General features: G+C 62.0%; 7 protein-coding genes across 7 annotated transcripts, besides 15 other annotated features; all 7 read left to right on the top strand.

Annotated features, from left to right (window-relative positions):
- Positions 1-17: a microsatellite.
- A 282-nt stretch (positions 18-299) lies between these two features.
- Positions 300-340: a microsatellite.
- Positions 341-418: 78 nt separating this feature from the next.
- Positions 419-2,131, top strand: Tco025E_05641 (uncharacterized protein; the record flags this gene model as incomplete). The annotated part of the gene is made up of 1 exon (XM_029372534.1): positions 419-2,131. The coding sequence occupies one exon, from the start codon at positions 419-421 to the stop codon at positions 2,129-2,131; it is 1,713 nt and encodes a 570-aa protein (XP_029227414.1).
- Positions 2,132-2,265: 134 nt separating this feature from the next.
- Positions 2,266-2,305: a microsatellite.
- A 197-nt stretch (positions 2,306-2,502) lies between these two features.
- Positions 2,503-3,000, top strand: Tco025E_05640 (uncharacterized protein; the record flags this gene model as incomplete). The annotated part of the gene is made up of 1 exon (XM_029372533.1): positions 2,503-3,000. The coding sequence occupies one exon, from the start codon at positions 2,503-2,505 to the stop codon at positions 2,998-3,000; it is 498 nt and encodes a 165-aa protein (XP_029227413.1).
- A 154-nt stretch (positions 3,001-3,154) lies between these two features.
- Positions 3,155-3,189: a microsatellite.
- An 83-nt stretch (positions 3,190-3,272) lies between these two features.
- On the top strand, positions 3,273-3,998 carry Tco025E_05639 (uncharacterized protein; the record flags this gene model as incomplete). The annotated part of the gene is made up of 1 exon (XM_029372532.1): positions 3,273-3,998. The coding sequence occupies one exon, from the start codon at positions 3,273-3,275 to the stop codon at positions 3,996-3,998; it is 726 nt and encodes a 241-aa protein (XP_029227412.1).
- Positions 3,999-4,692: 694 nt separating this feature from the next.
- Positions 4,693-4,768: a sequence feature (A-rich).
- Positions 4,769-5,136: 368 nt separating this feature from the next.
- Positions 5,137-5,190: a microsatellite.
- Positions 5,191-5,208: 18 nt separating this feature from the next.
- Positions 5,209-5,240: a sequence feature (A-rich).
- A 245-nt stretch (positions 5,241-5,485) lies between these two features.
- Positions 5,486-5,543: a microsatellite.
- A 72-nt stretch (positions 5,544-5,615) lies between these two features.
- Positions 5,616-5,657: a microsatellite.
- A 138-nt stretch (positions 5,658-5,795) lies between these two features.
- Positions 5,796-8,063, top strand: Tco025E_05638 (uncharacterized protein; the record flags this gene model as incomplete). The annotated part of the gene is made up of 1 exon (XM_029372531.1): positions 5,796-8,063. One exon carries the CDS (start codon positions 5,796-5,798, stop codon positions 8,061-8,063), a length of 2,268 nt encoding a protein of 755 aa, XP_029227411.1.
- Positions 8,064-8,224: 161 nt separating this feature from the next.
- Positions 8,225-8,279: a microsatellite.
- Positions 8,280-8,338: 59 nt separating this feature from the next.
- Positions 8,339-8,446: a sequence feature (A-rich).
- Positions 8,447-8,839: 393 nt separating this feature from the next.
- Positions 8,840-8,862: a microsatellite.
- A 341-nt stretch (positions 8,863-9,203) lies between these two features.
- Positions 9,204-9,230: a microsatellite.
- A 135-nt stretch (positions 9,231-9,365) lies between these two features.
- Tco025E_05637 (uncharacterized protein) lies at positions 9,366-11,429 on the top strand (the record flags this gene model as incomplete). The annotated part of the gene is made up of 1 exon (XM_029372530.1): positions 9,366-11,429. The coding sequence occupies one exon, from the start codon at positions 9,366-9,368 to the stop codon at positions 11,427-11,429; it is 2,064 nt and encodes a 687-aa protein (XP_029227410.1).
- A 37-nt stretch (positions 11,430-11,466) lies between these two features.
- Positions 11,467-12,375, top strand: Tco025E_05636 (uncharacterized protein; the record flags this gene model as incomplete). Its single annotated transcript, XM_029372529.1, has 1 exon — positions 11,467-12,375. One exon carries the CDS (start codon positions 11,467-11,469, stop codon positions 12,373-12,375), a length of 909 nt encoding a protein of 302 aa, XP_029227409.1.
- A 134-nt stretch (positions 12,376-12,509) lies between these two features.
- Positions 12,510-12,585: a sequence feature (A-rich).
- A 356-nt stretch (positions 12,586-12,941) lies between these two features.
- Positions 12,942-13,475, top strand: Tco025E_05635 (uncharacterized protein; the record flags this gene model as incomplete). The annotated part of the gene is made up of 1 exon (XM_029372528.1): positions 12,942-13,475. The coding sequence occupies one exon, from the start codon at positions 12,942-12,944 to the stop codon at positions 13,473-13,475; it is 534 nt and encodes a 177-aa protein (XP_029227408.1).
- A 117-nt stretch (positions 13,476-13,592) lies between these two features.
- Positions 13,593-13,666: a sequence feature (GA-rich).
- Positions 13,667-13,823: the final 157 nt, after the last annotated feature.

Raw genomic sequence — 13,823 nt, 5'->3', positions numbered from 1 at the left:
GTGTGTGTGTGTGTGTGGAGGGGAAGGGGGAGGGGGTTTCGTGCTTCCTCTGCCTAGTATAAAAAACTTGTTTTGACACTAATGAGGTTTTCCTATCACAATGTGTTTTGGCTCCTTCTTATTTGGCTTCTCTCTTTGTGGCGTGCGCCTTACGCCATGTTTCTTTCTCTTTCCCTGATTTTTTGTTTTTTTTTGTTTTGGTCCCCCTTCTAATGAATACGCCTTCTTCTGGGGGGTGGGGGCCCTCTCCCAACGCCGGATACATTTGCGTTGGTGTAACGTTAATAACACGAAATAGCGTTTTTTTTTTTTGGCTGTTATTGTCGTTGTAGTTGTTGTTACTCTTTGCTTCTTCTTCTTCTTTACAGAGGCGGAGATATACATATATATATAAAGGAGAAAATCTAGACGGCGCCCCATGCGACGTATACTTCTCTCTTATCGAGAGCTGAGTTGGGGGCAGACGGTTGTGGCAGCGCGGCGATTGCTGCGTCAAAGGGGAAGAGGTAAGAAGGAAGAGTTTGCGTCCGTTGCTTCAGTGGAGGTTCCTTCTCTGCGGGCTGGGGGCATGATGGCGGCCCCTGATAATTCGCTAGATGATATTCGCTCGGAAATCCTTCGCATGCGTTCGGAGCACGCAGCAGGCAAGGAGACTATTCATGAGAGTCCGGCTCCTGCCGGCAAGAAGCAAGTGACAAGCGTGGATAACGCCTGGCGCGAGATGCTAGATAAAGTCCGGCCGAATGAGGCCTATGGTAAGGGGCAGGATGTCATGGAACGTGTAAGGGCGAAGGATCGTGTAGTTAGAAGGCAACTCTTCTTGGATGCTGATGAGGTGTTGAGAAAATCGAACAAGGAGGACACGCTTCGGTACCTGCAGTTGGTGTATGGGCGCATTGGATCCCAGCATCGTGAAGAGGTGATGGAGGCTGTGAAGGCACTGGTGCAGTCCGTGGAGAGGGAGACGCAAGCGATACGCGGGAGGCTTCAGGAAAGTCATAAAGGCAACGCGTCCCTCGTGGACGCCGATGACATCTCCCCGGAGGAGGTAAAGCAAATGGCGTGGGTGAATGCGTTGGCAAGTATGTCTGACGAGGCCCTACGAAAACTGTGGAGGTGGGGTATACTCGAGTTTGACACGATCGAAGCGCTGGCCTGTGTCGATACGAATAGCGACGCCCCTGCGGTGGAGGCGGGGTCGCAGGCGACCAATGAAGCAAAGTCACAGGGTGTGGCTCCGCCAGAGGAAGGCGCCGTGGCGGGTAACGAGGAGGTTGATGTGGCTTCAGCGAGCCATTCACTCCCGATAGAGGCAAACATTGAGGCATTGAACGGCGTCGGTGAAATCCCCGAGTTCACGGCAACCATGTACGAGAATATGCTTCTGGGGCTCCCCAGCATTGACCTGGCACCTGTCATGCAGAAGGTGCAGGAAAAACAGTATGAGGGCATTTCGGAGCCCGAGCTGCGCCTCTTGGAGCGCTACGAGGAAAGCAAGCAGACTCTTAAATTGTCGACACCGTCAACCGCCACTGCCTCCGCGAACGAGACTGCGGGGACTGGGGAAACGCGGGTGGAGGCAGAAACTGGCTCACGGGACCGACTCACTACAGAGACCACCCATTCCCTGCATGAAACGGCGCCTCCTTGCCAACTCTCCCTCACCGAGGCAATGATGGACCGTGCGCTTTCTCCCTCAAATCGTTTTTTGCACGCCGTTGCCCGCCACGACGCGGCGTTGCACTCCTCGCTTGAAGGCATGGAGCGGATTAAGCGGCATGCGCTGCTGGATCCCGTCTTTCAAGCCGCAGTTGAAGAGGCACAGCTGTGGGGAGAGACGTCGCTGCGACCGCACCTTCAAAGGGACGAAGTCCATGCGGCGGGTGGAACACGCAGGCAACGTTCACTGCGCCGTGCCAAAGGTGGTGCTGCTGCGCCGCTGCTTGGCGGTCCGCTTGCCAAACCCCAACACGCCGCCGATATACCGTACTATTACGGTAACGTTCGCAGCTTCGTGCCACCGCAAGGACGGTATAACATGCCAGCGCCCCGCCTGTCGCGGGAGGAGGCGGCGCAGCTGCGGAACCAACGGCGCAAGCAAAAAAAATCCAGAGTGCGTTACAGCCAGTAACAACTATAACACGTGGATGTTAAAATAGTCTGTGTGTGGCTGTGCGTTTGTGTGAAGGAGAGAGAGAGAGAGGAGGGGATTGCATATACCTCACGCTATCCTAACGTTGCTCCGCACAGCGTTTCTTGTTGTTGTTGCTATCCTTTCCTTTCCTCTGCTCTGCTTTGTTTTGCTCGTGCGGGCACCGCCGGGGGATATCTGCGGTCAGCGTAACTGACAACACCCGCCAAAACCGCTGCTGTCGCTGTGGTGTGGCACGTCTCAGGTGGAGGGGGTTTTACTCTGCGCCGCGTAGGTCTTCATACATATTATTTACTTATCTACACGACAGAAAGAAAACAAAAAAAAAAGGTGGGGCAAAGGGGCAGAGGATGCCCTCCAAAAGGGATGTTGAGGAGGACGACTACACGCCGCAGGAGCGGCTGACGGCGGCGGCGCTCGAGTACAAAAAGCTGGAGGCGCACAATCAATCTAGCATTGAACACATGTACAGTGCCCTGTCCTCGCCTTTCAAGGTTGCCAACAAGCCGTGCGAGGTCCCGCGGGCGGCGGTGCTGCGGTGTTTTGAGGGCATTCTGGGCAACGCAGGCAACGGCACCGACGAGGACACGGTGCGGCCTGCCGAAGTCACTGCCCAGAGTAGCGGCGACGGCAAGCACAACGCTGCCGAAGGCGCTGCCTCCGTCCCGCCCACCCCGCGGTTTCCGTCGGTGCACCGCTGCTACGACGTGGTGTTGCAGTACGAGTCGTGTGTGCTGGAGAAGACGCTTGCGCGGCACCACAGCCTTCTTGTAGACTTCGAGGCCCGGCAAGGACAGGAGATGAAACTGGCCGAGGAGGCAGCAGCCGGTGGCGTGAGTGGCAACTGAGCGTGTACTCCTGCTGAGTGGGAGGGGAGGGGGAGACACACATACACATATGGCAGTGGCAACGAAGAAGAAGGAGGAAACCAGCTCTGTGCGGGCGGGGGACGTTTCTTAGGCGTAATGTGTGCGGCGGTGTTTCTTTCCTTTCTTTTTATAATTGTCTTTCTTGCCGTTGTTGTTGTTGTTGTTTTTCTCCCTCCATCATCCTTTCTCCTCTCTTATCGCTGGCAGTGTGTTTGCCCTCTGCCCCTTTTCACATACGCACGCGCGGCGGCATGGCACCCAAGAAGAAGCATGCGCCCAAGAAGGAGCTGACCGCGGACGATATGCGGCGGCTTGGCATGTCGGAGGACGACATCGTCCGCATTTTAGCCGAGCGCGGCAAGTCTGCCGAGGAGCGGCGGCAGGAGCAGGACGCCGCCGAGGCGCGGCGCCGGGAGGCGGAGCAGCGCCACAGGCGCATGAGGGAGCTGGAGAAGATGAAGGAGGAGCTTCTGCGGCAGGAGGGCGGCCCCCGCGTCGCCATCCGCGACGAGGAGCAGGAGGCGTGGGCGGGGCTCGAGGAGGCGCTGACGGCGGAGAAAAAGCGGCGGCTGCGGGAGGCTGCGGAGAAGCTGGTGCAGCAGCGCGTGGCGGAGGCGCGCCGCAGGCGCGAGGCGGCGGCGGCGGCGTACCAAGAGACCCTCCAACACCTCACACCGGAGGAGCGGGAGGCCTTCGTCGCGGCGCAGATCGCGGCCGAGCACGCCCGCTGCGAGGCGGAGCTGGAGGCGAAGGAGAAGCAGCAGCAGCGGGAGGAGCGCCGCCTCGCGCGGGAGCGGGCGGCACGCAAGGCGCAACGCCAGCGACGACGCCAGGACGGCGAGAACTCGGACAGCGAGGGCTCGGACGAGGAGGAGGCGAAGGCGGCGGCGGCCGGTGGCGGCAGCGCGAAAGCCGCGCGCAAGCGCACGGACGCGTTGAATGAGCTCTCCGACGCCATGCAGGCCAAGTACGACTAACGAGTCCGGGCAGGAGGTGCATGCGCGCCGCGGCGGCGTCCTGGGGGAGTACCGGCGGCAGCTGCAAGGGAGCCGGCAGAAAAAAAAAAAAAGGATGCACGGGACGGGGAAGCGGCGGGGGCCGCAATAAGGATAATAAACGATAAAGGCAAGGAGATTAGTAGTTGCGGGTTTGAGCTGTGGGGCGAGCGGAGTGGGTGCGGGAAGTGGCTACCTGGGCCGCCGCATTGCCGAAGTAGAGGGAGAGGCGAAGGAGTTAGACTTCGTCGGATTGCTGCTGTTGCCGCTTCCGCCCTGTGGGGCGAACACACACGCAGGCGGCGCACGTACGTACACCCACACACCCCCCCGCGGGGAGCGAGGAGCGGGCTGGGTGGGTGGCTGCAGTCATCATCCGTGCGGAGCCGGAGCCGGCGGTGCTTCTCCCCCCACCCCACCCCGATTCGGCGGACGTGACTCCGCCTCGCTTTCCCCGCGACGCGGGTGGGCGGCCGGCTTCGCTGTGCGGTCGTCATCCAATCGCCCCCACCCCGCCGTGCTTTACTCGCCCACACGCACCCACGCAAGGGACGCATAAGCGTACCGAGGAGGGAGAAACGCGAAGGCGCATAATTCAAGGACAAGCCGCACCGCAAGAGCGAGGAAGAGAAAAAATAAACACGGACGATGATGAGTCGTGTCGGTGGGTTAGGTATTTCGTTTTTGTTTTTCTTGCTTTTGTTTTTGTTTTTGTTTTTCCTCTCTCTTTTGGTGTTTGCTTTTTCTCTTTGGTGGGCGGAGGAGGGGGCTGCGGGGGGCGTGAGGCGGGGTGGGGAGCGGGTTTTGCCTGTGCGTGCGCCCGCCTCACGCCCCCCCGCAGCTCCCCGGCTAACGTTGCGGCCGCGCACGCGTGCCGGCGCAGGTAAAGTAGACGTGTGCGTGTGTGTTGTGCCTGTGTGCACCCTCATTGCGGTGCGTAACGCGGTGCGAGGCGCAACTCCGGTCACCCTCCTCGCCACACACGCAATCACACACCGACACACAGAGAGAAGTATATATATATATACATAAAGAGAGAGAAAGGGTAAGTGTGGATGCACGGCTGTGCCTCTGCCCCACTCCTCCCCCGTCCCATCCATCTATCCACCTCTCCTCTCTCTGTGTGTGTATGTGTCACTGTGTCTGTGCCTGGGTGTGTGTGTGTGTGTGTGTGCTCGCTCGTTGGCGCTAGTTTTTTTTTCGTTCCTTCTTTCTTTTCTTTTCCCCCTCGCTCTCTCGCCTTCTCTCTGCTTGTGGTTGTTTCTGCCCCCCACCCCCGTGCCTGCCTGTCGCGCCCCGCCAGGTCTGCCTCTTGGCGAGCGAGCAACGTGGCGCGTGTAGGCGCGCGGCAGAGACAGGAAGGAGGGCGCAGGAGGGAATCACCTCCTCCTGTGACGCTGTAGGCGGGAGTAGTAAACCAAACCACCAAAGAAGTGGGGAAGAGAAGCGAGAAGAAAACACACACGCACAAAAAAAAAACAGAATAAAACAAAAAATAAGAAGCAAAAACAAACAAAAAAAAATAAAGGCAGAGTTCGAAGAGGAAGGCAAGCAGGTCGCAAGCGGGGGGACGGAAAGGGAAACAAAAAGGGCGAGCGCAAAAAGAAAAAGGAAAAGTAATAATACTAAAGAAAGAAGGAACGCGTTCATTGACGCCTTGAGATATCTATTTATTTATTTCTATTAGCAGCAGGCGCCCACGCGCAGGAGCATCGCGGCAGCTGGAAACCGGTGCACCGCAAGGGAGCTAACAACGGACACCACTCTGAGCGGAAGTCCATGGGGGGCGTCAGTACGCCTTCCTCCACGGACGGCGGCGGTGGCTGTGGTGTCGCGGCCCCCGCCGCCGAGGCCTCCGCAACGGATGGTAATCAAGGCGGGAGGTGCGTGTGCAGACGCCGCAGCGAGTGCGGGGCGGGGGAGCGCGAGGCCGCGGCCCCCGTGGTCTGCCGCACCTCCCGCTTTCTCGCACAACACCCGGCGGGCCACGACTGCGGGATGCCGGGGGTGAGCCACGGCGAGGCAGGGCGCTGGTGCCACGCCGCCACGCCGCCGCACGCGTGTCAGTGCGACGTCGCTCGTCTCCCGACGTCGGTGCTCGACGTCGTGTTTACGTTTCTTCAGGCGGAGGACCTGCGCACGGTGCTCGGCGTGTCGCAGAGTTTTTACCGTGCCGCCAGTGAGTCGGACCGGACCGCCTGGAAGGCCGCCTGCTTCTCCCTCTGGCGCGGCAAGCAGGGGCTGGGGGGCGTGGCGGAGATGTGGGCGGCCGCGGAGGAGGCGTGCCGGCGCGAGGAGCTGGAGGTCATCTCCCTGCAGCAGCAGATGTTGATGGGTGCGCACACGAGCGACACCACCACCGCCGCGGCCGCCGCGACGCAGGAGTGGATGAGGCTGCAGGGCGGCGAGACGGACAGTGAGGCGGGGGAGAAGCCGACGCGGGAACGGGCACACCACGACCCGCCGCCGCCGCCTCCACCGCCCCCAACACCGCCGCCGCCGTGCTGGACTGGGTGCGCTGGGAAAAGCGAGTCGGCGTCCATAGCCACCACAGCCAGCGACGGCGACAGCGTTGCCACGGGGGCAAGAGGCGCGCCGCAGCAACTGTGGGGTCGCGCCTCGCTTCGCAGCACCCCGACGTACGATGCCATCATGAACACTACGAACTCGCCTCACCTACGCGCGTCGTTGGTGTCGCCGGTGCGCCGCGGCGTCTCGCTCGTGGAGCGTCCCGCTGACACAACCGCCGCCCACGCGGAGAGGCTGTACTGGTGGCAGCTGACCCCGGAGCAGCGGCAGCAGCAGTTGTATCGCATGCAGCAGGACTCGCAGCGCCGCCGACTGCGGGCGCAGCAGCGGCAACACCTCCAGCTGCTTGACGAGGAGGGGGCGGAGGCGAACACCACCACCACCACCACCACCACGACAAGCCGTACGCTCACGGGTGAACCCGTGGCGTCGCCGCGGCGGCGGCGGCTTCGCACGGGCAGCCTCGGCCCACCCCTAAGCCACAGCGCCGGCAGCAGCACCAGTGACCCATCGCTGCCACTCTCGCTTCCCTCCGCGTGTGCGGCGGCGGGCGCCGACCAGCTGAGCCCGCGGCCTCCCGCTGAAAAAGAAGCAACAGAAGACGCGGGGGACTCCGCTGACGACCTCGACGACACCGACGCCGACACCGAGGCGACCGGGAGGCGGGACGGCGACCCGTACGAGGAGTTCGCGGAGGAGATGGCCCTGACCCACTCCCTCAGCCTGCTGCAGCACGCCCAGCAAAAGGCGCTGCGCCGCGCCGCGGCTGTGGGGAGCTCGCGGCAGGGAGGCGGCGCGGTGGACGACGCCGAGGAGGAAGCGATGCAGCTGCCGGTTTCGTGGAAGTTTGCCTACCACATGTCCCTCCGCGACGCGCGACGGCAGTGGGTGACGAAGCAGGAGCTGATAGAATCCACGTGGTACGTGTGCTTTCGCGCCACAGGAAAAACGCATCCTGCGACGTTTGCGACAAACGGCACCTTAATCATTCACCCCGCCGTGCACGCACTGGCCGGGACGGGCGCTGCTGCCAGGGCCGGCGGGGCGGCGATGCCTCCCCTCTTGTACCACCTACTGAAGGGCGGCAGCGAACTTGTGGTGCACAACTTTCCCCCGCTGAAGGTGCACCGTCGCTTGGCGCTTGCATCAGATGCCGCCGCCAACAACGTGGGGGATTCCCCTGGCGGCGCTGCAGACGCCACTGCTGTTCCACTGCGGCCTGCGATTGCCGGCACGCATGCCACAAATCAAGAAGCTGCGGAGCGCGCGTTCCTCGCCGAGCCCGGCGCCACGCTGCGCCGCCTCATGGCAAAGGGGGAGAAAGACACACCTGCAGAGGGGGGAACTGCGGGAGACGCTGAGGTTCCGGCCGTGGCTGGGCCGGCAAAGGACGACGCTCCTACCGCGGACTGGGGGTGGGGCATGCAAAACTTTTTCGTGAAAATATTTTCTACGGGGACGCCTGTCCCATTGTACATTCACCGACTGCGGCGCACCTGTGCGCCGCGGCCTCCCTGATGATGGCTACACAATCTTGCGACTTCGGGGTGGCGTGGTGTGCGGCGGGGAGTAGCTGGCGGTGTGTCCATTTGTGTCTGCCGAGGGTGTCCGGTTCGCGCATTTTTTTTTCTTTCTTTCTTGCCTGCTGCGGGCGCTGAGGCGGAACGATGAAGCGGCTTAAAAACAAAAAAAGAACAACAACAACCAGAAAGAAAAGAAAAAAAAACAAGCAACGATGTGTCTTGCTGCCACATATTTTCCCACACTTACGCTTTCCCTCTTCCCTCCCTTCGTTTTTTTTGTTTGTTTGTTTTTTTTACGTTATTTTGGATTTATCTTTGTTTTTGTTTTTTTGGCCCTCCTTCTCTCTTTTCTTTTCCTTCCTTTTTTTTTTGCTTTTTCTCACACGCACACGCAGGGCACGCCCGTGCCGACACGTGCGCATGTGTGTGTGGCTGTGGCGGGGAGGGCCGGTGCACGCCGCCGCCGCCTCCCGCGTGAGTCACCGGCTTCTTCCTTCCTCCGGTTTCGTTTTGCTTCGCGCGCGACTCTGCTGTGGGGGGAGGCGGTGCCTGCGTGCCCTCACGCGGCCACTCGGCGGAGGAAGACGCAGCCGTCAGGGCGGTTTTGCTGGTGGTGGTGGACGAGAGAAGCCGCGGTGAGAAAAGAAAAAAAAAACAGGCCTCCGGCCGTGTTCTGCCTGGCCGCATGCACTTGGGCCTCTGCAGGGCCGGTGTGCTGTGGTCTGCTTGCCCCTCGCTGCAGGCAGTTCACCCCCTGTGAGAGTGTGTGCTTATATATATATATATATTTACATTGATTCTCCCGTGGATCGCGGCTCCTGCAGAAGCGGCAGGAGGAGAAAATTGAGGGTGAAGGCCCTCTCCCGCCTTTCTCGAGGAAACAACAACCGCAAACAAAGCGCCTCTCCCCTCTCTCCGTGCGTGTAAGCGTGCGAGGTTGAGAGGCGGCGAGCCCTGCCGCTTGACGCTCACTCCCGCTCTCTCGCAGTCACGCACCCAATCACCTTTTATGCTTGCACCCACGGGGAGGGGGTGTGGCCGCCCCCCTCCGGAAGCGTGCGCGCATGGGTGGAGGTGGGAGGGGGCTGTTGTGTGCTTTAGTTGTATTTGCCTAGCAGACGACGCTTCTCTTGCAGTGTGTGTGTGTGTGTGCCTGTGTGTGAATAGGTCCACCAGCGACGCATGTTGGATTCATTCACTTCCGCTGCCTGTGTCCCTCTTCACGTTCTCTTGCGATGCGACAAGGTGCCGCTGCTGGCCGCTAGGGAGGAGGGGAAGGGAGAGCGGCAGCGACCTCATGCACGACGCAGTGCGGGGCGTGCGGAACTCCGAGCGTGCGGAAGAACCGAAACCTCAGCAAGAGCCAGCGGCCCCGGCCGTCTCGGTGGCGGCGGCAGATGTTGCTGTCGCCGTGGATGGCGGTGTGTCCCCTCCCACAGAGTCTCTTACGCGGCGCTTTGTGCACTTTTTATGGGCCTGCTACAAATACATTGACGCCCCGCTGGAGTCCGCGCTTCAGCAGAGCGTGGAGCTCGCACAGTTTCTGGAAACCGCCCAGTGCGCCTCGTTCCTTCCACGCCAGCAGCAGCAGGTGCGATGTGGGCTCTGGGAAATGCTGCGGGACGCGCAGGCGCGTGAGGTGAGTGTGTTGGAGCTTGAAAAACAAATGCGCCTGTACGGAGGGCTGGCAAGAGGCGGAGCGAAACGGGAGTTGGCGTCGTGGCCGCAGCCCAGCCGAGACGCGGTGGGGATCGCCATGGGAAGTTGCAGGCGTCAGAGTAGTAGCAGTCACGGCGGCGGCGCGGGGAACGTGGCGGGCTCCGCGTGGGACGGGTTGAGTGCGGCAGACGAGGATGCCCTGCTCGACGCGTTACGGGCGCGTGGGCGATACCACGCGCGTCTCCCGCGGCACGCTAATCACTGCCAGCGGCGCAGCGGTGGCGGGAAGAACCCCTCGTTGGCGTCACGGTCGTCGCCTCAGTCGTGTCTGCGCTACGCGCTTGTTGCGGCTCCCGCTGCATCAGCCGGCGCCGCTGCGGCGGAGCCCGACGACTCCGCCGCCGTACTTGGCAGCGTGGAGTTTCTCACACCCGGCTGTCCCCTCTGCATTGCGCAGGGGCTCCTTCAAGGCACTTGGACGAGTCTGCATCTTCTGCAGCTGGTGAACGTGGCGAGCATCGCCCACCTCTGCGCCGCCCCACTTTTGGTGCCCAGCGACGCCTTATCAACGACGCCGCGCGAGGCGTTGTGCATCGGTTACCACGTCGCACAGCATCAGCTAAAACTAGCCGTGGGATTTCTGCTCGCCGTCGCTGCACCGCCGGCCCCCTCACCACAGACCACACCTGCCACGCTGCAGGAGCAAAGCACGGGTTCCGTGGCAGATGAGGAGCGGAAGCATCACACCGACGTTGTACGCGTGATCAGTTCACTGGCCACGCACGGGCTTGAGGTCTGTGTGCATATTCTGGCGGCACTGCGATGCCTGGAGCCAGGCAACGCGTACGTGGTCCTCCTGCACGCCGTGGTGCTGGCATTCTGTGACCGCGACGGTGTCTGCAAAGCAAAGCAGCTGCTGCGTGGATTTATCACATCCGTCTTGGCAGTATCTAGTGGAAAAGCGCTCCAGGGGGACTGTGACACATATGACATGTGGCTTAGATTTGAGTCCGCACTGGGCGGTGGAAATGTGGCCCGACCCGATGGCGAAGAAGGAATGTTGCTGCTAGAGCAGGTGGCCACAGGTATCCTCTTTTCGGTGTTTTTGGAATTGCTGGAGCTGAAGCAGCTGCCTCCACTGCTCACGCGCGGTCCGTATGCAACTGCGTGCGACGCGAGAACAAGGGCAACGGCCGCCACGGCTGTTGCCGCCTGCCTTCGGGCCCGTGACGTTCTTGACACGATGCTGCAGCCGCGTTTAGACAAGTTGTGCGACGCCGCTGACGGCGCCATTTGCACGCGTGGGCGACAGTCGCAGTCGCTTTGTTGGCTGCTGCGTGGGACGATTTGTCACACCCTCAACGCGCTATCGCTCGCGCCGAGCACCGCTGCTATCTTGTCACTCGCCTACGACGCCGAGGCCCCGCTGGCCTGTACACGCGAGGCGGTAAAGCGTAGTGATGCGGCACAAGAGTTTGTGGGTCACCCACTTGCCCCCGCGTGGACCGAGCAAATGCTCGGCGGCCTTGAGGGCGGGGCGGGGAGGCCTGGCGGCAATCGTCTGCCTTCTGCTCACTCTGACGAGGATGGCGAGGCGGCCACCGCGGAGTGGCGCCTACGCGTGGACGGAGACGACGCGGCGGCGGCGGCGGCGGCGGGCGGGGGGGACTGGTGGCGGTGCGGGTGTGCTTCCCCCGCGTGAGCGTGTGACGGCGGTCGCACTCCTGCCGCCGCCGGCAATGCGGCTGTGGTTTGTGCTCGCTCAGACGCTCTTCCGCAGCACCTCGGCGGACCTCGTCGCGGCCCGCTCGCGCGACGGCGAGGACGCCGCGGCCGTGCAGGCGAACACCGGCGAGGCGGGCGGCGAGGGGGCCCCGGCAGCGCCCTCCGCGGGCCAAGCCCGCCGCGCCGGTGGCGCCGCCTCACCCGCCGCCGAGAAGAAGGCCGCGGGGTCAAAGAGGGTCCCCGCGGCGCAGCGGGCCGTCATGGCGGAGCGGGAGAACGTCAGGCAGGTGATGGAGGCGCGGCGCCGCACGGAGCGGTCGTCCGTCGGGTTTTGGTGGCGCTGGCGCGCGGCGATGACGCGGCACCGCCTGTTGTCTGCCGCCGCAGACGCGGCGCCGCCGTCGCTGCTGGGGTGGTACGCCCAACTGCCGACCTCTGTCGCCGGCGACGGTGCCCCACGGACGGCGTTCCTGCGTTCCTTGACGGAGGCCTACCCCGTCGTCTGCAGCGAGGGCGCGGCGCTTGCGGGGGCCCTCTTCTTCCCCCATGCTCCGCCGGCGCGGGGGGCGGAAGGCGGGGCGGAGGAGCCGTCGCTGGCCGTCCTCGACGCGAGGCTGCGGGAGGCGTGGCAGCAGTACGACCTTCGCTGCGTTCAACCCGCCATCGCGGCGGCGGCGCCAGGCAGCAGCGAAGGCAGCACCGCAGCTTCCTCCGCGGCGAGGGGAACCAGCGGTCCCCCGCAGCCGCTGCCGCCGCCGCCGCCGCCGCGATGGCGTCAGAAGGGCGTGGTGCAGCCGGCGCCTCTAGTCACCGGCGCAACTCCGTCGCCGCCCACATCAACGCAGGGGCCGCGCCGGAAGCCCTTGCCCCCGCCGCCGCCGCCGCAGCAGCAGCAGCAGCAGCCGTCAAAGCGAACTCTGTAGAAGTTGCCTTGCTCCTCGCCGCAAGGGACAGGAGGGCGGAAGAGGGAAAAAAGGCGGAATAATGGGGCGCGTTGAAGTGGGAAGGAGAAACGAAGGGACGAGCAAGAAGGGCGGAAGTGCTCTAGTGTGTTTGCCTTCTCTGCCTTTCTTTTGTTTCTTGTTTGTTTATTTTATTTTGCCCTCTCTTTTTTTTTTGTCTTTCCTCCTCTCCGATGCGATGCGCTTCGTTGTGCCCCCCCCCTCCCACCCTTTTTTTTTCTACTACTACTGGTTCCCCAGTCAATGCAAGTAACTACGCATGCCTGCACACGATGGGGACGGCGGGCGCGTGTGGCGTGGCAACGGCCCTTGTCGCGGCGGCTCCCACCCCTCTGCCGTGTGTGTTTGCCTCGAAAGACGACAGGCATGAACTCCCCGCTCACTCTCGCTCCTTGGGCCGCTTGCGCGCGACGAGGCCGCGGCTGACCCGCTGAAGTTGCTTGGTGGTCTATCCACACACACACACACAAGTAAAAGGGGAAAGGGAAAAGGAACACAAACTGCCGGCGTCGCTGCCACGAACGTCAATGTCGATGGATGAGTTTGAGCGACAGCTGAATGAGCTGCGGGAGATACGCATACTCCAACAACTGGATACTGTGGTGACCGCGGAGGAGGCGCAGGCCAGGGCTCTGGAGCGGCTCAAAGAGCTTGTGACTGCCCCGCATGAATCACAACGGCTGAGTTGCCTCTTTTCGACCGACGTGAGCGAGAGTCTCAGGGAGATTGAGATGTGCGCCTGCGCGTCAGTGGCGCCCGAGCCCCAACGCGCCACAACGCTCGTGCGGGACCCCGACAGCAACATCAGCTACCGCTACACCGTGCTGCGTGACACGGACGCCTCGACCGACGCAGGTGCTGCAGACACGGGGCTGTCGCAGCCGACCAGTCTCCGGGAAGTGTTGTCTCAGCAAGCGCTGAAGTGGGCGCAAAAGGAGGATGGCGAACCGTGCCCCCTCACCACCGGCACGAATTTGCGCGAGGGGACCCACCAGGACCCCGCAGCGGACAACTGCAATGAAACAAAGGCCAAAAGCAGGCTCTTTATGAGGCTGGCGTGAAGTGGACGACTCTAGACGTCGGTCCTTCTGAGAATGACAAGCGGCGGTCGTGCAGCCGCGGGATCCGTTTCTGCGTCGTGGATATCGTAGTTTAGTTGTTGCTGAAAAGACAAACATTTTTTCGTCTTTTTTTTTTATTATTGTCTTCTTGCCGCTGCTTGTTTTTTTTTTTTCTTCTTCTTCGTCTTGTTTCGCTTCAGCGCCGGACAGAGGTGAAGCTGCGCCCAATGCTGTCGTCGGTCCTTGTGCCTGTCTCCTTTCGTGCTTTCCTAGAGGGCGGATGAATAATGCCAACGGCACGAAACGGCCTTGGTGCGAGTGAGACGCGGATAAAAAAAAGGGAGAGAG

The sequence above is a fragment of the Trypanosoma conorhini genome (genome assembly GCF_003719485.1).
Source record: "Trypanosoma conorhini strain 025E chromosome Unknown Tco_14.4_contig_00339, whole genome shotgun sequence".
Classification (NCBI taxonomy): domain Eukaryota; phylum Euglenozoa; class Kinetoplastea; order Trypanosomatida; family Trypanosomatidae; genus Trypanosoma; species Trypanosoma conorhini.
This window is presented reverse-complemented; position numbering and strand designations above follow the sequence as displayed.